At 42.8% G+C, this 22780-nt stretch overlaps 1 protein-coding gene across 1 annotated transcript; it reads right to left on the reverse strand.

The window, feature by feature from the left end:
* Positions 1-2991: 2991 nt before the first annotated feature.
* On the reverse strand, positions 2992-20845 carry LOC112129075 (uncharacterized). The gene is made up of 6 exons (XM_063716333.1): positions 20789-20845; positions 15780-15939; positions 15410-15632; positions 14692-14794; positions 11539-11663; positions 2992-3066 (listed from the first exon to the last, which is right to left on the reverse strand). Exons 1-6 carry the CDS (start codon positions 20843-20845, stop codon positions 3006-3008), a joined length of 729 nt encoding a protein of 242 aa, XP_063572403.1. The 3' UTR covers positions 2992-3005.
* Between the last annotated feature and the right edge of the window lie 1935 nt (positions 20846-22780).

A 22780-nucleotide genomic window follows, 5' to 3' on the forward strand; every position in this document is an offset into this window, starting at 1 on the left:
ACCATGATGCACAGTCTGGGAAAAGCCTGTGTTTCCACAAAGAAGGACAGAAAGATCTTCTCATACACCAAGCATCAGGTGGAGTCCTGAGAAGAGTATTGCCTTCGTAATATGGATAAATGAGCCCAAGGGTAAAGGCTGTGTGGATCAGCCCTAACAAACCTCAGAATCAAGCTTTGAAAACATCAAACTGACCCCATGTAACTTACATGTATGGCAGAACAAAACTAAGGCTCTTTAAAAAAATAAAACAAAATCCTGCACAGAACATAAAATTAACGTCTAGCATTCAATCAAAAATTAGCAGGCATACAACCATGCTCCCATAACTAGGGCAATCAATCAATAGAAATGACAGAATCAATCAACAGAGATGGATCTAGAAGTGATCAGAGATTAAGGAATTCACAGAGAAGGACATTAAAACCTCTTACAGAAATGCTCCCTGTGCTAATAGAAGGAAAGCATGAATGTTATAAAGAGTGAAACAGAAGATATAAAAAGGACTCAAATGGAATCTCTAGAAATGAAAATACAAAAGTGAAAATTGTGATGGATGATATTAACAGAAGAAACACTGCATAACAGTTACAACCATAATCTACAATGTCTAAGCACATAGCTATGCCATGCTCTCTCCCTTAACACTCATGCAGTCTAGGTTTAACAAATAACTGTTTCACGCCCATCATCAGTTGCAGGTTGATCTACAGTCATCCAGTTGTCCAAAGATCTTTCTCCACTCCATTCCTAAGGAAGGGCTCATGAGAACAATACTTCCAAAGTTACAGCTCATTGAGAAGTTTACATGTTTTTCATCTGAAAAGTTGGTTTTGCTAGAACAAAAAATGCTTTACTCACATTTTCTTTTCTTGAGTGTCTTAAACAGGTTACTCAATTTCTTCTTCATAAAGAATTGTCATCTGCTGGGCTCAGTGGCTCACTGCTGTAATCCCAGCACTCTGGGAGGCCAAGGCGGGTGGACTGCCCGAGCTCAGGAGTTCAAGACCAGCCTGGGCAACATGGTGAAACCCTGTCTCTACTAAAAATATAAAAAATTATCTGGGTGTGGTGGTATATGCCTGTAATTCCAACCACTTAGGAGGCTGAGGCACAAGAATGGCTTGAACCTGGGAGGTGGAGGTTGCAGTGCGCTGAGATAGTGCCACTGTACTCTAACCTGGGCAACAGAGTGAGACTCTGTCTCAAAAAAAAAAGGAATTGTCATCAAAGTCCTATGACTAAACCCTTTTCCTTAAAAAAAAAAAAAAAAAAAAAAAAAAAAAAACTAGTATTACTAGTCTTTTCCAAGAACCAAAGTTAAAAGTTAGTTCTTTAAAACACCAGGCCAGGCACAGTGGCTCACGCCTGTAATCCCATCACTTTGGGAGGCTGAGGCAGACAGATCACGAGGTCAGGAGATCGAGACCATCCTGGCCAACATGGTGAAACCCTGTCTCTACTAAAAATACGAAACAAATTAGGCGGGTGTGGTGGAGTACACCAGTAGTCCCAGCTACTCAGGATGCTGAGGCAGGAGAATCGCTTGAACCCGGGAGGCGGAGGCTGCAGTGAGCCAAGATCACGCCACTGTACTGCAGCCTGGTTGACAGAGCCAGACTCTGTCTCAAACCAAAAGAAAAAAAGAAATTCTTCTAGTCCCTCCCGCACTTTCCATTAAACACATTTCAACTGTGTTATAGAAACACAAAGAGGAATCTAAGAGATATTTCATTAAACATTCTAGGATATTTCTGCTAGTTAACAATATGAAAGCTGGAGTTTTGAAGACTGCCTCAGTGAGCTCTTTTTTTGACTGCCTGATTGAGTTGGAGAAGCTCTGCCATCAAAACTGCTCACAGCCTAACACTATAAGACAACTTAATATGAGCACAACAGAAAGGTTCGAAATTCTCATAAGCTGGAACACTTCCACAAAATTTATAATGGATAAAGTTCATGTTGTAGGTTTTATTTTAAAAACGAAATATAAAAATACAGGAAAAGAGCTGATGTTATTATTATTACTACTATTATCTTAAGAGACATTGCTTCTTACTGTTGCCCAGGCTACAGTGCCTGGTGTGAGCAACAGCTCACTGTAGCCTCAACCTCTCTGGCTCAAGGGATCCTCCCACATCAGCTTAACAAGCAGCTGTGACTACAGACATACACCACCATCCCTAGCTAATGTTTTTTAAATTGTAGATAGAGACAGGGTCTCACTAAGTGCCAAGCCTGTTCTGGATAGAACACCTGGCCTCAAGTGATCCTCTTATCTCAGCCTCCCAAAGCGCTGGCATTGCAGTTGTGGCCCACCATGATCGACTGACCTGATATTATTTTGAAAGCTGCCTATTTTTAAATCTTACAAGCAAATTGACCAACCTATGGGATTACAATTGCCACACGGCTAAATAAGCTAACATATTGCTAGATTTACTTGTTAGAAAATTTAATAATCATAGGTCATATGAAATATCATCTTCCCATGATACTCTGCTAGCACACCATGTCTGCTGCAGTGTGCTCAAATTTGGAATAATATTTCAAAAATGACACTAATCAATAAATGGCTTTGGCAGACAAATGAAGAGTGGAAGACAGAAGTGGCATGGAGAAAACCTGGGGTGGATAAGAAGACAGGAATATGACCATGAAATTGGTCAGATGTGGATTTAGTTCCCTGATCTTGCTACCTTGTTCATCTTCACATTTCTTCTAAAAAACAGGAATACTATAGATAATAACCGAACTCTCTGTAATGCTTTAGAGAGATTACAGGTAGCATTCCTACTAAAAGTCCTAGTAGAGTAGATGTTCAATTTATGAATGTTTTATCTATTTCAGGAAGCAGATTTCGTGCAAACCAGTTTGAAAACTTGTACCTCACTGGTCTGGCTTACACATGAAACAATTTTTGTGGTTAACGGACAAAGTGCTTCAAACTTACTACTGTATTACATTTTTTAAATCTCAAAAATACTCACCTCCACCAAAATCTTTTAATAAGATGTGGCACAAGATTCAGTTAGTCCATTCTCCAGGTGACCAGCTTCATAAGCACTACAAATAAGTGAAAACAACACCATTTACAGAGGAATGAAAAAAATAAACCCGTTACCTTATATGCCAAAGTCTGAATCATCAGCCGCCATGGATATACACTTTTGACTTCTTTTAGCAATTAAAAAAATCAACATGACCACAGTAAGGGGTTGAACAGAAACTTCAGGGGGAAAAGGAAGCAGATTTAAAAATGCTCCAACAGACCAGGCACAGTGGCTCACATCTGTCATCCTAGCACTTTGGGAGGCTGAGGCGGGTGGATCACCTGAGGTTGGGAGTTCAAGACCAGCCTGACCAACATGGAGAAACCCCGTCACTACTAAAAATACAAAGTTAACTGGGCATGATGGCACATGCCTGTAATCCCAGCTACTTGGAAGACTGAGGCAGGAGAATTGCTTGAACCCGGAGGGAGGAGGTTGCAGTGAGCCGAGATCACACCATTGCACTCCAGCCTGGGCAACGAGAGAGACTCCATCTCAAAAAAACAAAAAACAACAACAACAACAAAAAACTCCAACAGACCTGTGAACACCACAATAAAGACTGGCCAGAGATTTCCAACATATAGACTATATAGACCAGATACACAATGCTTTCTGTGACTGAAGTAGAGAAAGAGAAGGGATATGTACCCAGAGACCCACAGGTTCAATGTTATTGCACTCCACCCTGTACTTAAAATCCAACTTCCTGGCCAGGCATGGTGGTTCATGCCTGTAATCTCAGCACTTTGGGAGGCCAAGAGGGGGCAGATCATCTGAGGTCAGGAGTTTGAATCCAGCTTGGCCAACCATGGCCAACATGGTGAAACCCCGTTTCTACTAAAAATACAAAAATTAGCTAAGTGCAGTGGCACACGCCTGTAATCCCAGCTACTCGGGAGGCTGAGGCAGAATTGTTTGAACCCAGGAAGCGGAGGTTGCGTTGAGCCAAGATTGTGCCACTGTGCTCCAGCCTGGGAGACAGAGCAAGTCTCAAAAAAAAAAAAAAAAAAAAAAAAAAGAAAAATAATCCATCTTCCTACAATTGTATTCACAGCTATTAGATTTGACACAGACCTGTATACTTGGTGAACTGTACATTAAACAGTTCTGAAATACTGAATGGCATTCCAACTTAAAATGACTTCAGATTAATCCAAATTAAAGCAACATTAAAACTCAAAACAAATACTCAACATCAGGAGTCTAATCAAGGGCCAAACATTTGATTCACCCACTACTAATACTTGTACTTGTATGAATTAGTTCAACCCAAGCAAATGTCTTTTCCTACAAGAATGATAATATTCCTCATCATAACTGTAAAACAACATTTAGTGGTCACAAAAAGTCAATACAATAAAGGCCCTTCTGTCCGGGCATGGTGGCTCACGACTGTAATCCCAGCATGTTGGGAGGGTGGATCACCTGAGGTCGGGAGTTCGAGACCAGCCTGACTACCATGGAGAAACCCCATCTTTTCTAAAAATACAAAAAATTAGCCGGGCATGGTGGCACATCCCTGTAATCCCAGCTACTCGGGAGGCTGGGGTAGGAGAATTGCTTGAACCTGGGAGGCGGAGGTTGTGGTGAGCCAAGATCATGCCATTGCATCCAGCCTGGGCAACAAGAGCAAAACTCCATTTCAAATAAATCAATAAATAAAAAATAAAGGCCATTCTTGCTGTAGAGTTCCTAATGTTTGGGACTAAAACAAAATAAAATACAGCTGTGAATTTCTCAATGCTCATTTTATCATATTAATAAATCATAAGACTGCAATTCTCCTCATGTTCAGTATATATCAGAAGTCTAACCACGTGAAGTAAAATGAATGGGCAAATGTTAGGTATCCAATTCAACAAAACGAGACTCCTAGACAAATCCACAAAATACATTTCCGTATTTTTTTTAAAATACCAATCATTTTATTTAGATAACAAATTAGTTCACTGTTTAACAGTTACCCAAAAACTGTGGAACAAAATAATTACAATGCTCCCCAAACTACAGTCAGAGAATAATGCAGGAAATATTCTCATTTCTATTCTGATCAATTTTATAAATTAAAATAAAAATTAAGAGCACACACACACACACCCACACACACCCACACCCATGCACACACACAAGAATCATACCATATGAATAAAAATCAAACTGTTCTGTTTAGAATGAAAAAGACCAAAGAACTTCTTAGAGGATGTGACTAAGATGCCAGTGACTTACTGTGTATATATAGTCTAGTGTGGATATACATTCAGCCAGAGTACCCTTAAAGCACTACCAGAACAGATCATCTCTCATTCTGTTACTGATTAATCCACCTGCAGACAGGGTGGTGGTGTGCCTGGTAAACTAAAATGGAACTGAATCATGGGTTTAGCCTTATGACAAAATATACCTCAGAGTAACCAGGACTTCAACAATGAAGTAGGCCAGGTCAGATGGCAGGACAGACTCCCAAACAGACAAGAAGGCACTTTTCTCCAGAGTCTGGTGCTAGCCATAACCAATAATTCTGATTTTCTCTTGCTCTGATCCCAAATTTAATGGCAATTCCCTCTCCCCAAAAGTAAAAATTCAACAGTGACAAAGAGTTATTAAGCATAATTAATACTTAAAAGAGATTAGGAGTCTGAGAGATGGTGAGGATAAATATCAGGGATTTTTTTTTTTTTTTTGAGAGAGAGCGTCTCGCTCTGTCGCCTAGGCTGGAGTGCAGCGGCATGACCTCGGCTCACTACAACCTCTGCCTCCCAGGTTCCAGCAATTCTCCTGTCTCAGCCTCCCAAGTAGCTGAGATTACAGGCAGACACCATGACACCTAGCTATATATATATTTTTTGTATTATTAGTAGAGATGGGGTTCACCATGTTGGCCAGGCTGGTCTCCAACTCCTGACCTCAAGTGATCTGCCTGACTCGGCCTCCCAAAGTGTTGGGATTTACAGGTGTGAACCACCGCGCCCAGCCAATATCAGGAATTTTTTGGTAAATGGTGGTAAAACAACTGGACATCAACATGGGGGAGAACAAAACTCCGTCTCAAAAATTCAAAATGGAACAAACATCTATATGTGAAATCAGAACCAAAAAGCTCCTAAAAGAAAACACAGGAAGAACATCTTTGTGTCCATGGGGTACACAGAGATTTCATTGACTGATTGATTGACTGAGACAGGGTCTTGCTCTGTCACCCAGGGTGGAGTGCAATAGCGCACTCATAGCTCACTGCAGCCTTGACCTCCAGGGCTCAAGACATCCTACCACTTCAGCCTTCTGAGTAGCTGGGACCAGACACACAACACCACACCCGTTTCCTGGAGTTTTTTGGCATTCTTTTTTGTTGTGTAGAGACAAGGTCTCCTTTATTGCCCAGGCTTGTCTCAAACTCCTGAGCTTAAGCAATCCTACCGCCTCAGGTTCCCTGAGTCCTGGGATGACAGGCTTGAGCCATCACACTAGATTTCTTGAATAAAACACAAAAAGTATGAATCACATAAAAAAATTGATACCCCGTCTCTACCAAAAAAATACAAAAAATTCTCTGGGGAGCCTGGGAGGCAGAGATTACAGTGAGCCAAAATTATGCCACTGCACCCCAGCCTGGGTGACAGAATCAGACCCTGTCTCAAAAAAAAAAAAAAAACAAAAGGGCTACGACAACATGGCAATAGGATAGAATAGACTAGTGATGTTTGAGAGAGTAGTTTAGCAGAAAACAGGTAAGGGGATTTGAACCCAGAAAAGAAATTATAACAAACACAAACTTAATCTTAAAAGCATTGAAACATTTTTTTCACTTGGAAAGGACACCTGAAACCAGTTTATACACATACATGGTCACACAACTGCAAAACAGCCTTTCCTGTAGGAAATCTCAGATCATGTATGCCTGCTGACACACACACTAATTTCTATATGTATGTACATCAATAACTGCTACTCAAAATGTCATTTTTAAAATTCCTCATTTCCTGAGTTTATTTCTTTTAGAACTTACAAAAATAACATACCTTTTTAGAAAGGCCAAGGTCCCCCTTCTTGGGCATAAATCCAGGGTCTAAATCTTTGGATTCAAGAAGTTTCTTAGTTGGTTTTCTTTGACATTTACTTTCATAAAGTCCTGAAATGCATGTATCTTTACATTAAATGATTTAGAAACTGAGCACAAGTTAATTTTTTAAAAATCTGTATACCACACAAAATGAATGTCAATGTTTTTTGATGTTTTCTCCATCATCTTATGGGAAGAGGCAGGATGGTAATTTGATTATAAAATATTAGTAAACAAAACAAGTAAATAGTTCTCAATGCAAGCACAAACTAATGTGAGGGATGTGTGTGTTGACTTTAAATCACAAAATAACTAAGGGAGAAATCAAAGGGACAGAACTATCTTTATAACAACTGATTTTTGGGAGGACAAAATAAGGAGAAAAGGAGTGAAACAGAGCTTGAATAATGGTCATAAATGGACCAAACTTACACTTTCTGCTCTGCCCCTAAGTAAATAAAATTCAATAGGTAAAAGATAATTCATAGGATCACTCAAGAATTATATAAAAGAGCTGACTTAATAAATCGAGTTTGGCACATAATAGGTACTGAAACAACAACTATCTTTACTATTCTTTCAAAAATCTTTTTTATTATACCCAACTAGTTTAAGCACAATTGGAATCATTTCTTTAAGGAACAACATCAAAAGCTCCTGTTGATAATGTAAAAAAGTTACATCCAAAATTTAAAGGGGTACAGAAAAGAGGATTCTTTCCATTCCTTGACTGCCTAGAATATTCAATAGTTACAAGGTGAATTAGAGACAATGTGTTTAGATCCAACTCTCCCCAGGTGATTTATAAAGAATGATCAAGTGAGAAGTAACTGGTAATTAACTTCTAATGAACTGGTAATTACTATGTGGTCAGGTATATAACATCATACGTTAATACATTATGATCTCTATTTTATAGATGAGGAAACAAGTTCAGAGACTAAACAACTTCCCAAGTAACACAAGGACTGGTGGAGCCAGCACTTGAAGCACAGTGCTTATTCCACTAATGTGCGGTGCCCCTCTTGAAGCCCTGTTATCCTGGTTGTAATTTACACAGTGGCTGATCAACAATCATGAAGAGCAACACTGGAGCAAGGAGCATAGTTATCAAAAATATGTCTTCTTGATAGCGTGCCACAATTCATAGTTAGTAACTATATCTAATTAGCCATCATTGTAAGTATTTCCCAGGACAAAAGGGAGTAGTTTATCGTATATAGATACTATGTTGGCTTTACATCAAAACATACTAAAATCTCCTGCTTCCTCTAATCATACCTGCTCAAATACTGAGACCCCAACCCCACCTTACCTGGCATTTTAACCAGCAATTCCTCAGACTCAAGGGCAGGCCGTGGAGAGACTTCCGGAGCCACAGGTACAGACAAGGTCAGCTGCGGCAACTCAGCATGTCCACCTCCAAGTTCTGACTGAGCCAAGGGGCCTTCCAAAAATGGAACTTCCTTTTTTTTTTTGAGATGGAGTCTCGCTCTGTCACCCAGGCTGGAGTGCAGTCGCAGGATCTCGGCTCACTGCAAGCTCTGTCTCCTAGGTTCATGCCATTCTCCTGCCTCAGCCTCCCGGGTAGTTGGGACTACAGGCACCTGCCAACACGCCCGGCTAATTTTTTGTATTTTTAGTAGAGACGGGGTTTCACCATGTTAGCCAGGATGGTCTCAATCTCCTCACCTCGTGATCCACCTGCCTCAGCCTCCCAAAGTGCTGGGATTACCAGCTTGAGCCACCATGCTTGGCCAACGGAACCTCCCTTTCAAGAACCGGAGGCTCTTCCTTGGTTGAAATCAAAGAATTCTCGTCCACCTGCTTGTTCTGAGCACTAGATCGACCTCGGGCTAGAAGGCTTTCCTCTTCACAGCGGGAACTTACCTAAGAACAAAAAATAAAAATAAGAGTCCACAGGCCAAAATTGTTGCAATTTAAGTGTCAAAAAGAATAACGCCCTTTAAAAGGAATGAAATTCTGACAAAGGCTACAAAAAGTGGATGAACCTTGAAGACATTATGTATGCTAAGGGAAATTACTTAGACACAAAGAACAAATATCATATGATTTCAAGTATATGAGGTATCCAGAATAAGAAAATTCTTAAGATAGAAAACTGAATGGCAATTGCCAGGGCCTGAGCAGAAAAGGGAGTTATTGGTTAATGGGTATTGACTTTTAGTTTGGAGAGATGAAAAAAATTATTGAGATGGATGGTGGAGATGGTTGCACAACAATGTAACTGTGCTTCATGCCACTGAACTGTACACTTACAAATGGATAAAACAGGCCCAGCGCTGTGGCTCACGCCTATAATCCGAGCACTATGGGAGGCCAAGGCGGGCGGATCACGAGGTCAGGAGATGGAGACTATCCTGGCTAACACAGTGAGACCCCATCTCTACTAAAAATGCAAAAAATTAGCCAGGCATGGTGGTGGGCACCTGTAGTCCCAGCTACTTGGGAGGCTGAGGCAGGAGAACAGTGTGAACCCGGGAGATGGAGCTTGCAGTGAGCCGAGATCATGCCACTGCACTGCAGCCTGGGCAACAGAGCGAGACTCTCTCTCCAAAAAAAAAAAAAAGGGATAAAATAATAAAATGTTATATATATATATTTATATATATATATAGCATATACATAACATATATATACAAATATATATAACTATATATAACATATAAATATATACATATCTATATATATAACATATATAACATACAAATATATATAACATATACATATAACATATATATAACATATACATATAACATATATATAACATATACATATAACATATATATAACATATACATATAACATATATATAACATATAAATATATATATTTTAACCAAAATTAAATAAAGAAAACAATGAAGTTGACTGACATACACTGAAGCTATAATATTGATAAGTCCACAACAGTAATTCAAAGGCAGGGGAAAAGACTGCTCTAATGTCTCCAATTAAAACAACTACTAATGAACTCCTTAATGTTACAATTGGTAATTAATGGGAAAGAAAGAAGCACTTATTCTGCCTTTCAAGTATTTCAGGACAATAATAGAGTCCAGTTAATGAAAGAGACTATCACTTAATAAAAATAGAGAAAATAATAAAACCTGAAAGTCTGCATTTTGTAACCTCTAATAAAATTATTAATATAGGTAAAGATCTTCAACTGGCATTTTCAAGAAACCATCAGGGAAGCTGGGCGTGGTGGCTCACACCTATAACCCCAACACTCTGGGAGGCTGAGGCAGAAAGATCACTGGAGCCCAGGAATTCCAGACCAGCCAGGGCAACACAGTGGGACATTGCCACTACAAAAAACTTGTTGTTAAAAATTAGCCAGGTGTGGTAGTGTGCACCTGTGGTCCCAACTACTCAGGAGGCTGAGATGGAAGGATTGCTTAAACCCAGGAGGTCAAGGCTGCAGTGAACCGTGTTCATGTATCTCTGCACTCCAGCTTGGGCAAGACCCTGTCTCCATTTTAAAAAAAGAAAAAACAAACTGTCAGGGAATGGCTGATGGGAATAAAATATTCCTTTTTGTAACCCTCCATATGCAATATGTTACACATTATCATCTCTGGTATAGTCTAGCTAAAAATGTTCAACTTCAATCTATCAAACTGACAGGTTCTATCTTCCACTTCACAGAGAACAGCAGATAGAGAAAACAATCTAAGTGACACCTATGGGGAAGCAATTACACAAATATAGAGAAGTAGATAACTTTACATGTCACTCTCTTAAAGACATGATCTTGATCAGGAAAAAGAGATTGCTCTGAATTCAAAGGGATTTGAGAACCATAACAACCAGTTACAATGAGTAGTCCTAGACTGAGACCTGGTATGAATAATCCAAAGGTAAAGGTTAGGGGATAATTGGTGAAATCTGAAAGACAGTTGATGTCAGATAAACAGATCTTATATAAGATGTAAGTCTGTTAAATTGATTATAAAGGAAAATGTTCCATTTTTTAACTACATATTAACCTATGTAGGCGTAGAATGTCAAAATGTCTCTAAATACTTCATTTTAAAACAACTGAATTAAAAAATAAGACAAATAAGATGTATTTATTTTTGAAATTAGGGTCAGATTATATATATTTCACTTTATAGCCCATATTTTTACTTAAGATTAAATCATAACAATATTCCTAAGTCATTAAATATTCTTTGAAAGCAAAGAGGGAAAAATATATACATAAAGAAATATAATATGTAGACTCATTTATATATTTCCTGAATAACCACTAAATCCTAAGTACTGTGCTAGAAGCTGAGAATAAAAAACAAGATCCCAGTTAAGGAAATTACTGTTTCATGAAGCTAAAGTATGACACTGAAGATAAAATTGCAGTTTCCTAAGGACCAGTGAAAGTTTGCCGAAATTTTGCAACACACCTTGTGCACCTGCTCCTGTACCTTCTTTTGTTTTTTCTTAGGAGTAAATATTGGATCATATTCTTCTGTATATTCCAAAAGCCACTTGCTTGGCTTCCTAAGGCGTTTCTTCTCTGACCACACAGCTAAAAGATGATAAACAAGTTCAATATTATAAAAGATGATAAACAAGTTCAATATTAATCAAAAAGTTTCAGGAAAACCCACTGTTTTTATGAGACCATCTGGTACTCCCAAAAGTAACCAGATAGGAAACCACACAGTAAAATAGACTATGGCTTAAGATGCAAGAGGCACAAAATGGCTTATGTTTTCTCATATGCAAAAGGAACTGGGGGAGACAAAAGGACTTGTGTTACCTTATATACACATACAACAGAATATATGTGGCCCATCCAATATTAAGGAAAAGGTTAAATTTAAAGCCAGGTCTTATAGTCACTGACACCTGTACATATAAAGCTAATATATACCTAATAAAAATATAGCATCTAGATCAGGTAAACGGGTAAAATACATCTTGAGTTACAGGTTAAGTATGGCTTATCTGAAATGCTTGGGATCAGAAGTGATTCAGAATTTTTCATATTTTGGAATATTTGCATACACATAATAAGTTATCTTGGGGATGGGACCCAAGTTGAAACAGCAAACTCATTTACGTATTATATACATCTTTTATACACATAGCCTGAAGGTAATTTTACAAAACATTTATTTTCTACATTACACAAAGTTTGTGTACAGTGAACCGTAAGAAAGCAAAACTCTCATTATCTCAGCCACCCACGTGGAATATCTGTGGTTGTTTGGCATTACCATCATTCCTGCCTCTGAATTTATATGCTACTGATAGGCAAACATTTCCTTACACTTATTGACACATAAGTACTTAACAGTAAAAATATGACATACCCTTAACACAGTGAGAAAGTAGTGTGTTCAGGGTAGCTAAGCAGCACAGTACCATCACTAGAATACTTGTACCGGCTGATAAAAAAACAGTAATAACAACGTCGGGCTTTGCGTCTCCATCTATGATGCTGTGTTTTGATTGTAAGGTTACTGTAAACTGTTTTATTTGATAAGGTAAGCAGAGGCCAGACCCAGTGGCTAACACCTGTCCCCAGTACTTTGGGAGGCCGAGGCAGGCAGATCACAAGGTCAGGAGATCGAGACCGTCCTGGATAACACGGTGAAACCCCATCTCTACTAAAAACACAAAAAATTAGCCAGGCATGGTGGCAGGCGCCTGTAGTCCCAGCTACTCCGGAGGCTGAGGCAGGAGAATGGTGTGAACCCGGGAGGCGGAGCTTGCAGTGAGCCGAGACCATGCCACTGCACTCCAGCCTGGGCGACAGAGCGAGACTGTGTCTCAAAAAAAAAAAAAAAAAGACTTTCTAATCATATTGTAAATGTGTAACAAGGGCCAAGTACTGTGTATTAAACTTAATAAATCAAAACAACAGGCCCTCTAAGACATAAATGGTGCTTCACTGTATGTTTATCTGCCTAACCCATCACAGGAACTCAATTCAGCATTAAACTGGTTTTAGATCAAGACACTAGAACTCATGTTTAGCAGTTATTAAATTACAATTATTAAGAAAAAAACTTGATTAGGTAAAGTCCTTTACTCCAAAAAGTTTCTCTAAATACATAAACACTAATATAAAAACAATTATTAAAACAACTTTGCCAGAATCTCAGGATTTCAGAAATATGAAAGTACTCATCTCTCACCTCTCCCATCCACTTAAAATGACAAAAACAGACCATTATAGCTAAATCAAAGGAAATGTTTAAAGAGAAACAAACCCAAAGAGTAACTACACCAATTCTTGACCCAATTCTCTGTGCTCTGTCTTATGTAACATTACACTATAAATAACAATCCCATCATCCACGACAGCTTTTTTTTTGGAAACAGTTTTGCTCTCATTGCCCAGGCTGGAGTGCAATGGCGTGATCTTGACTCACTGCAACCTCCGCCTCCTGGGTTCAAGCGATTCTCCTGCCTCAGCCTCCCGAGTAGCTGGGATTACAGGCATACACCACCACCCCTGGCTAATTTTGTATTTTTAGTAGAGATGGGGTCTCACCATGTTGGTCAGGCTGGTCTCCAACTCCTGACCTCAGGGGACCCACCCACCTCGGCCTCCCAAACTGCCGGGATTACAGGTGTGAGCCACTGCGCCCGGCCACACAACACAGTTCTAAACACTGGACTCTCATATCTACCAACACTCAATACCTGTTTAAAAAGAAAAAGAAAAATTAGGAAGGGGCAATAACATTTCAGTTTAAGTATCCATGATCAACTACTGCTTAACAGCCTACACGACTTTCGATGAACAGTCAAGGCAGATTACTTAATACTTAAAATGGTTAACCTTAGGGAGTAGGAAAATACACAGACACACACAAGATATTTCAAACACTTCTTTTTGCTGCTGATAAGGAGTTCCAAAAGTAGTTTTTCCAAGCCATTTCCAAATAAAAGTAGATTGGGTGTAAAGAATTGTCTATCGAAATATTAGTTAGTATTTATTTAATAATGTCCTGACAAGCTTGCAATTACCACGTTAAATAAAAAAATTAGGATCTAAGGCCAACACGCTTTCCTCATATTCTTGATGTGAAAATCTGAGCACTCCTCTCAATAAGGAGTTACAAATACAAAACAAACAGCTCAACTGAACTAACTCTTCTCTCTCCAGAAACACAAACACAAGACCTCATAAAATGACTGAGTTCCTAGCGGCCATAATTACTGCAACTTACTTCTCCAATTTTCCCCTCCACAGCTAACTAAACAGCTCAAAAACTATCAGTAACAAACAGCAGTCACCATGATATGGTTAGGAGTGTGGCAGATTTCTTAACCAGTAATAATAGGAAAAAAATTTTGCCTATTCATAGATCTCAAGTTTCGTGCACTTGCAAGAAACTAATTAAAAGGCAGCCGTGCACGATCTACAAAAACAGCCATAAAAACTGTTACATTTTAAGTTACAGGAAACAAACCTGCTCCTCTAATTCAGCAAGATACAACTGATCTCCCTTTACATACCCTAAAAAAAAAAAGCCTTACACAAGAAATTTAAACATGGAAGCAGAAACACACCAAGAAAAAGACATGTCAAACCTCACCTGTATGTCTGTTTTCAACCATTTGGAGTCAAGGCGAGCCTGGGCAGCCAAACAGAAAGATTCAGAGGGCATCTTTTCTCCAGCTTCCTCCCAGGTCTCAGGCCTGCAAGTAAACGTACATGTTGAAGACCTAACGCTTTTTAATAGTTTACAAAGACACTCCCGAACGGTTTAATGCAGAAAAGGAAAAAGAGAGAGACAGAACAGAAAGGGGGGAGAGAAGAGCTGGGGAGGTGAGTGAAGGGGGGACAGGGAAAGAGGGAAGAGATGGAGGGAGAGGGAGGTGGGGAAGGGAAAGCCTCCTTCCAAGGTAGGCAGGGTGTGCCGAGTTTCTGCACCACGCTGACGACACCTTGAGAATGGACGGTCACAGGAAGCCAAGTCACAATGTCATTCCCCTGCCCTCAAATCCAAAAGGTACACACACACGACAGGGAGCCCATCGTTTTAACGACAAATGACAGCAGCACGAATCTGCCGCTTTACCCCACAGCAGGGCACGTGCGTGAAACAAATCACTCAAAAGGATCGCCTGCAGAAAAACCCACAGCCACCACCACTTAAGAGATGGACAGAGGCCCGAGGCTGCGCCGCGGGCGGTCGGCGCAGGCCGCGGTGCGGCCGCCGCGCCCACGCCCGCCTCCCGTGCTCCGCCGCCCGCCAGCCCCACGCCCGCACCGCCCCCGCCACCGGCCGCCCAGGTGCCCCAGGCCAGGACCTGAAGCGCAGGGCCAGGCCGCCTCGCCCCGCGGGCGTCCGGACGCAGCCTCCCAGGAGCCGCTTGCTCAGCCGGCGCCTGCGATCCCGGCGTCTGTCGCGGCCCGAGGGGCGGGCCGACGCGGGACAGCCGCCCTCCGCGTACGGCCAATCGCAACGAGGCTGCTCCGCGGGCGCAGCCAATGGGGAAGAGGAGCCCTTCGCTGCTCCTCCCGACTCTCCCGCTTCCAGCAATCCCGCTTATCTTCCTACTTGGAGCACCCTGGCCGTGGCCAAGGCCAACAGCGGGAGCCGGAAGGCGGGATTTCCGCCGCACGCACGCACGCCCTCACTCCCACGGAGACTGCTTGGCCCGGAGCGCTCTTAATCACGCGGCTGCGGGTGGTCGCGCTCACACAAACTGGAGCTATCCAGGGCGCGGGTCGAGTGGCGAGACCAGCTCCCCTGGGTATGAGAACGGATCTTTGTCTGGTTGGCTGACTCGGGCCTGAGAGCTTCCTTCCTCTGTGTTGAACTGAATGCAGCAGAAGTCTTGAGCAGATTACATGGAGCAGCTGTAGAAGCACGGTGCAGGGAATCAAAGAAGGAAACAGATCTCCAGCGACCACAAAATAAAATTGAAGAAATATAAAACAATATAGGCCAGGCATAGTGGCTCACGTATGTAATTCTCAGCGCTTTGGGAGGCCGAAGCGGGAGGATCCCTCGAAGCCAGGAGTTGGAGGATCCCATGTTGCCAGACTAGGCAACATAGCAAGACTCCATCTCTAAAAAATAAAAATAAAAAAATTTAACAATTACCCAGGTGTGGTGGCACACACCTGTGATCCCAGCTGCTCGGGAGGCTGAGACAGGAGAATCGCCTGAGCCTGGGAGATCAATGCTACAGTGAACTGAGATCGTGCCACTGCACTCCAGCCCAGGCGACAGAGTAAGATCCTGCCTCTAAGAAAGAAAACTACTGGCCGGGAGTGGTGGCTCACGCCTGTAATCCCAGCACTTTGGGAGGCCGGAGCAGGTGGATCATTTGAGGTCAGGAGTTCAAAACCAGCCTGGCCAACATGGTGAGACCCCTCCTCTACTGAAAATACAAAGATTAGCGAGGTGTGGTGGCGCGCGCCTGTAATCCCAGCTACTTGGGAGGCTGAGGCAGGAGAATCGCTTGAACCCAGGAGGCAGAGGTTGCAGTGAGCCAAGATTGCACCACTGCACTCCAGCCTGGGGGACAGAGGCTGCGCCACTGCAGCCTTGACTTACCGTGTTCAGGTGGTTCTCCACCTCAGCCTTGCCAGTAGCTGGGACTGCAGGCATATGCAACCACGCCTGGCTAATTTTTGTATTTTTTGTAGACAGGGTTTTGCCATGTTGCCCAGGCTGGTCTCAAACTCCTGGGCTCGAGTGATCCGCCCGCCTCAGTCTCCCAAAATGCTGGGATTACGGGTGTGAGTCACTGAACTTGGCTAATAGTAATGAACTTTGAACAGAAGGAAAAATGTTATTATTTTCTTGGTTATGTTTTATCTATATTTTCTAATTTTTCTAAACATGTAAAGATAAAATTCTAAAAACTCAGTAAAACCTCAGAACAAAAAAGTTAGAGTATAAATATTTATTTTAGTTAACTTGTACAAATTTGGTTTCTGGAAAAAGAATGGAATAGATTTTCTGAGAAAAAAAATCCACCACTTTGGCCAGGCGTGGTGGTTTACGCCTGTAATCCCAGCACTTTGGGAGTCCAAGGCGGTGGATCACCTGAGGTCAGGAGTTCAAGACCAGCCTGACCAACATGAAGAAACCCGTGTGTCTACTAAAAATACAAAAATTAGCCAGACCTGAAGGCACGCACCTGTAATCCCAGCTACTCAGGAGGCTGAGGCTGGAGAATCCCTTGAACCCAGGAGGCAGAGGTTGCAGTGAGCTGAGATCGCACCATAACACTTTTTGCCTGGGTGACAAAAGCAAAACTCTGTCTCAAAAAAAGAAAGAAAGAAAGAAAAGCAGACTGGCTGAAAGGATTAAAGAACAAAATATGATCCACCAATGTGCTATCTACAAGATAAACATTTTAAATACAGAAACAGATTGAAAGTAAAAGGATACAAAGATACAATTAAAATAGTAACCAAAAAAGAGCTGAAGGGGCTGTACTAATATCAAATGTAATACACTTTAAATTAAAGCAGGGCTGGGCATGGTAGCTCACGCCTATAATCCCAGCACTTTGGAAGGTGGAGGCAGAGAGATACTTGAGCCCAGAAGGTAGAGATCAGCCTGAGCAACATGGCATAATCCCATCTCTACAAAAAAATTAGGCGGGCATGGTGGTACCCATCTGTGGTCCCAGCTATTTGGGAGGCTGAGGTGGGAGGATCATGTGAGCCAGAGAAGTTGAGGCCGCAGTGAGCTAAGACCGGGCCCCTGCACTCCACCCTGGGCAACAGAGCAAGACCCTGTCTGAAAATAAAAAAAATAAAACACGGGGTTGAGAGACAAAAAAGGACATCCTTTTTTTTTTTTTTTTTTTTTTTGAGATGGAGTTTTGCTCTTGTTGCCCAGGCTGGAGTGCAATCGTGTGATCTTGGCTCACTGCAACCTCTGCCTCCCGGGTTCAAGTGATTCTCGTGCCTCAGGCTCCTGAGTAGCTGGCATTACATGTGCCTGCCATCACGCCCAGCTAATTTTTGTATTTTGGTACAGATGGGGTTTCACCATGTTGGCCAGGCTGGTCTCGAACTCCTGACCTCACGTGAGCCACCATGCCAGCCGAAACCTTCATTTTAAAAAAGGCCGGGTCAGGCACCATGGCTCATGTCTGTAATCCCAGCACTTTGAGAGGCCAACGCAGGCGGATCACCTTATGTCAGGAGTTCGAGACCAGACTGGCCAACATGGTGAAACCCCGTCTCTACCAAAAATATAAAAATTAGCTGGATGTGGTGGCATGCACCTGTAATCATAGCTACTCAGGAGGCTGAGGCAGGAGAATTGCTTGAATCTGGGAGGCGGAGGTTGCAGTGAGCCGAGACTGTGCTACCACACTGCAGCCAGAGTGACAAGAGTGAGATGCCATCTCAAAAAATAAATAAAGGCTGGGTGCCAGATGTGGTGCATAGGCCTAGTTTGTTCACTCCTGTACTTAAGATATAAAACTCTAAAGAACAGTGGGAGGAGGGAGCTTCCCTCTAGAGGCACAGGAGCAGGCAAGTTGGTCCCTGAGTAGTGACTTTATAATAACATGTTACACTGTGTTTTTTTGTTTTTGTTTTGTTTTTTGTTTGAGACGGAGTTTCGCTCTTGTTGCCCAGGCTGGAGCACAATGGCATGATCTCAGCTCACAACAACCTCCACCTCCCAGATTCAAGCGATTCTCCTGCCTCAGCCTCCCAAGTAGCTGGGATTTCAGTCATGCAACACCACGCCTGGCTAATTTTGTACTTTTAGTAGGGACGGGGTTTCTCCATGTTGGTCAGGCTGCTCCCAAACTCCTGACCTCAAGTGATCTGCCCGCCTCGGCCTCCCAAAGTGCTGGGATTAGAGGCGTGAGCCACCACACCCGGCCTATTTTTTTTTTCTTTTTTAGACAGAGTCTGACTCCGTCACTCAGGCTGGAGTGCAGTAGCGCAATCTTGGTTCACGGTAACTTCTGCCTCCCAGGTTCAAGCGATTCTCCTGCCTCAGCCTCCCAAGTATCTGGGATTACAGGCATGCACCACCATATCTGACTAATTTTTGTATTTTTAGTAGAGATAGGGTTTCACCGTGTTGGCCAGGCTGTTCTCAAACTCCTGACCTCAAGTAATCTGCCTGCCTCAGCCTCCCAAAGTGCTGGGATTATAGGCCTGACCCACCGGGCCTGGCCCTGTGTGTTGTTTTATGTACATTTCTATATATGTTATATTTCACAATAAACTAAATATTAAAACAAAGAATAACTGATAGCTATGCACAAAGGTATTTAAATTTCACCCTCACAAATAATTATTTATTTTTAAACAGGGTCTCACTCTGTTCCCCAGGCTGGAGTGCAGTGGCACCACCTTGGTTCACTGCAGCCTTGACCTCCCAGGCCCAAGTCGTCCTTCTACCTCAGCCTCCCGAGTAGCTGGGACTACAGGTGCACTCCATCACACCCGCCTAATTTTTGTGTTTTTGGTAAAGATGGGGTTTCACCATGTGGGCCAGGCTGGTCTTGAACTTCTGGGATCAAGGAATCCACCAACCTTGGCTTTCCAAAGTGCTGGTATTACAGGCGTGAGCCACTGTACCCGGCCAAGAATTGTTTCTTCTCCTTACCTAGGTAGAGACCTCTGCAGAAATGCTGGGAGATCTTTGGAGAGGGGAGATTTTTCAAATAAAAAATTTAATACTTGGCCGGGCGTGGTGGCTCACCCGTGTAATCCCACCACTTTGGGAGGCCAAGGCGGATGGATCACGAAGTCAGGCGATCGAGACCATCCTGGCTAACACGGTGAAACCACATCTCTACTAAAAAAATATAAAAAGTTAGCCAGGCATCGTGGCGGGCGCCTGTAGTCCCACCTCCTCGGGAGGCTGAGGTAGGAGAATGGGGTGAATCTGGGAGGCAGAGCTTGCAGTGAGCCGACATCAGGCCACTGCACTCCAGCCTGGGCAACACACCAAGACTCCGTCTCAAAAAAAAAAAAAAAAATTTAATACTTTGGGATGCCAAGGCGGGTGGATCACGAGGTTAGGAGTTCAAGAACTGCCTGGCCAAGATGGTGAAAACCCGTCTCTACTAAAAATACAAAAATTAGCCAGGCTTGGTGGCAGGTGCCTGTAATCCCAGCTATTCAGGAGGCTGAGGCAGGAGTATCGCTTGAACCTGGGTGGCAGAGGTTGCAGTGAGCTGAGATAGTACCACTGCACTCCAGCCTGGGCAATAAGAGTCAGACTCTCTAAAAAAAAAAAAATTGATCTAGTTCTAAACCTTATTTTGAATCCACCCGTATTGCTCTGAAATACATTCATCTTTTCTGTGGCTAAAACCTTAAACCCTAGCCAGTAAGTCCTATTGCACTTAAGGAAATCCAGTCTCCTTGCTGTGGCCCCTGAACAGGCTGCTGCTTGCCCATCATGGTGCCTCTAGTTTGTGTAAAATGCATATGTTATTTTATAATAAATCATACAAGGCTTTTTTAGTTCTAAAAGGCTATTATTCACTAGTTGCTGTGTGAATCAGTATTTCTGGGTGCATTAGAAATTATTAGAGTTGATGCCCAAGACTCATCTCCACCAGCACAGGGGAGGCATCTGCTTGTTTTATGGTCTGTGACTCTGGGCCTCCTTCTGCTGGGCTCAGTCCTGAGGTGGGTCTGACTCAGCTCAGAGCTGTGCACCCCAGCCGTCCTCCCCAACTTACATGAGTGCTCTTTAGGATGGAGCTGAACAGCGGCTTCTCAAAACCACTTGGCCCCATCACAGGCCCTGAGAACTGATTGGGTCACTCTGGTGGGCTCCCCAGCCCTAGCCAAGAAGGGTTTCTCTAGGGAGCCTGGCCCCCACTCATGAGACCTGGAGCCCCAAAGATCCTGACCAGGGGCCTGCCTCCTCCAGAGAGGGGCCACTCACCCCCACCAAGCTCCCTTCACAGAGACCCATCCAACAGAGCTGAGGAAAATCATGCCTCATAAATGAATAAATACATAAATAAGGATGCCGGGGACCTATGTATTTTGTAATTCCTGAAAGAGGGCAGAGTGGCTGGCTCACAGCAAGCGCAGTAGGAGATACTGCTCACTGGCCAGGCTGTGCTCTGTCTCTTTGCAGGGAGCCCTAGGGGACAAGAAAAGCCAGAGGAGACCAGCTTGCCTAGAAGGTACCTCTCCACCCCTTCTCTGGAGTTTCTGGGACATGAAGCCCACCCGAGGGACACGTGCCTCCTTGGGAGTTGTACCAGGCCTCCTTCCTGATCTGGCCATCCAGTGGTTTTCAGTGCCAGAAACAGATGAATAAAATAGGCCCTTTATTGGATGTTCTTCAGGAACATGCACACTTCTTTGGATATTTCCATCGGTTTATCTGTAGTTAAAGTTAAATGCTGTGTTATACCGAGTATTGGTGAAGATGTAGAGCTACAAGAACTGTCAAGCTGGCAGTAGCATAAAGTTGTATAAGCACATTGGAAACCTGTTTGGCAGCTTCTACTAAACCTATATCTATGCCTACCTTCAGAAATTCCATCCTAAGCATGTACACAAGAGAAATGAGTGTGTATGTCCACAAAAGGACATATAAAAATGCTCATTGCCATTTCTATTCATAAGAGCCCCAAATGAAAACAACCTAAATGTCCATCAACAGGAGAGTGAATAAGTGGTGATAGTCACATCATGGAATACTACACAGCCAAAAAAGAAAAATGAAGCGGTAGGAACGTTCAACGACATGGGTGAATAGAGGGAGCCAGGTATGAGAGACAGTGCACTGTACCAGCCCACTTAGATGAAGCGCAGGAAGGCAGAACTGATGATGATTGGTCAGAAGAGTAGTTTCCTTTGTGGGAAAGTTAGATCAGGAAGGAGCTCTCTGGGGTACTAGAAATCTGCCGTATCTTGGCTGGGTGCAATGGCTCACGCCTGTAATCCCAGCACTTTGGGAGGCCTAGGCGAGAGGGTCACTTGAGCCCAGGAGTTAGAGACCAGCTTGGGCAACATAGCGAGATCCCATCTCTACAAAAAATTAAAAATTAGCATGGCATGCTGGTGTGCGCCTGTAGTCTCAGCTACTCAGGAGGCTGAGGCAGGAGGATTGCTTGAGCTCAAGAGTTTGAGGCTGCAATGAGCTATGATTGTGCCACTGCACTGCAGCCTGTCACTTCAGTGACTAAGTCAGACCAGTCACAAAAAAAAAAAAAAAAAAAAGAAAGGAAAGGAAAGGAAAGGAAGAAAGAAAGGAAAAGAAAAGAAACGGCTGAGTGCACTGTTTCACATCTGTAATCCCAGCACTTTGGGAGGCCAAGGCAGCTGGATCACTTGAGGCTGGGAGTTTGAGACCAGCCTGGACAACATGGCAAAACCAAAAACACAAAAATTAGCCAGGCATGTTGGTACATGCCTGTAATCCCAGCTACTCAGGAGGCTGAGGCATGAAAAATCTCTTGAACTCGGCAGGCGGAGGTTGCAGTGAGCCAAGATCGCATCACTGCACTCCAGCCTCTGTGACAGAGTAAGCCTCTGTCTCAAAAAGGAAAAAAAAAAAAAGAAATCTGCTATATCTTCACCTAAGTGAGGCTATCACATACATTGATATATATTGGAATATGTGTGTGTGGGTGTCTCAGTGTATATACCAAAATGCACATTAACAAAGATTCTGGCTGGGCGCTGTGGCTCATGCCTCTAATCCAAGCTCC

Source organism: Pongo abelii, chromosome 16 (assembly GCF_028885655.2).
Source record: "Pongo abelii isolate AG06213 chromosome 16, NHGRI_mPonAbe1-v2.0_pri, whole genome shotgun sequence".
Lineage (NCBI taxonomy): Eukaryota > Metazoa > Chordata > Mammalia > Primates > Hominidae > Pongo > Pongo abelii.

Excerpts from the sequence above, each read along its gene's own strand:
- LOC112129075 (XM_063716333.1), bottom strand. The coding sequence starts at position 20,845 with ATGGGGCCAAGTGGTTTTGAGAAGCCGCTGTTCAGCTCCATCCTAAAG. Across the intron at positions 15,940-20,788 it reads CCATCCTAAAGAGCACTCAT|ACTTCTGCTGCATTCAGTTC; the intron begins GTAAGTTGGGGA and ends AATCTGCTCAAG. Across the intron at positions 15,633-15,779 it reads GCGCGACCACCCGCAGCCGC|CGGGAGAGTCGGGAGGAGCA; the intron begins GTGATTAAGAGC and ends GATTGCTGGAAG.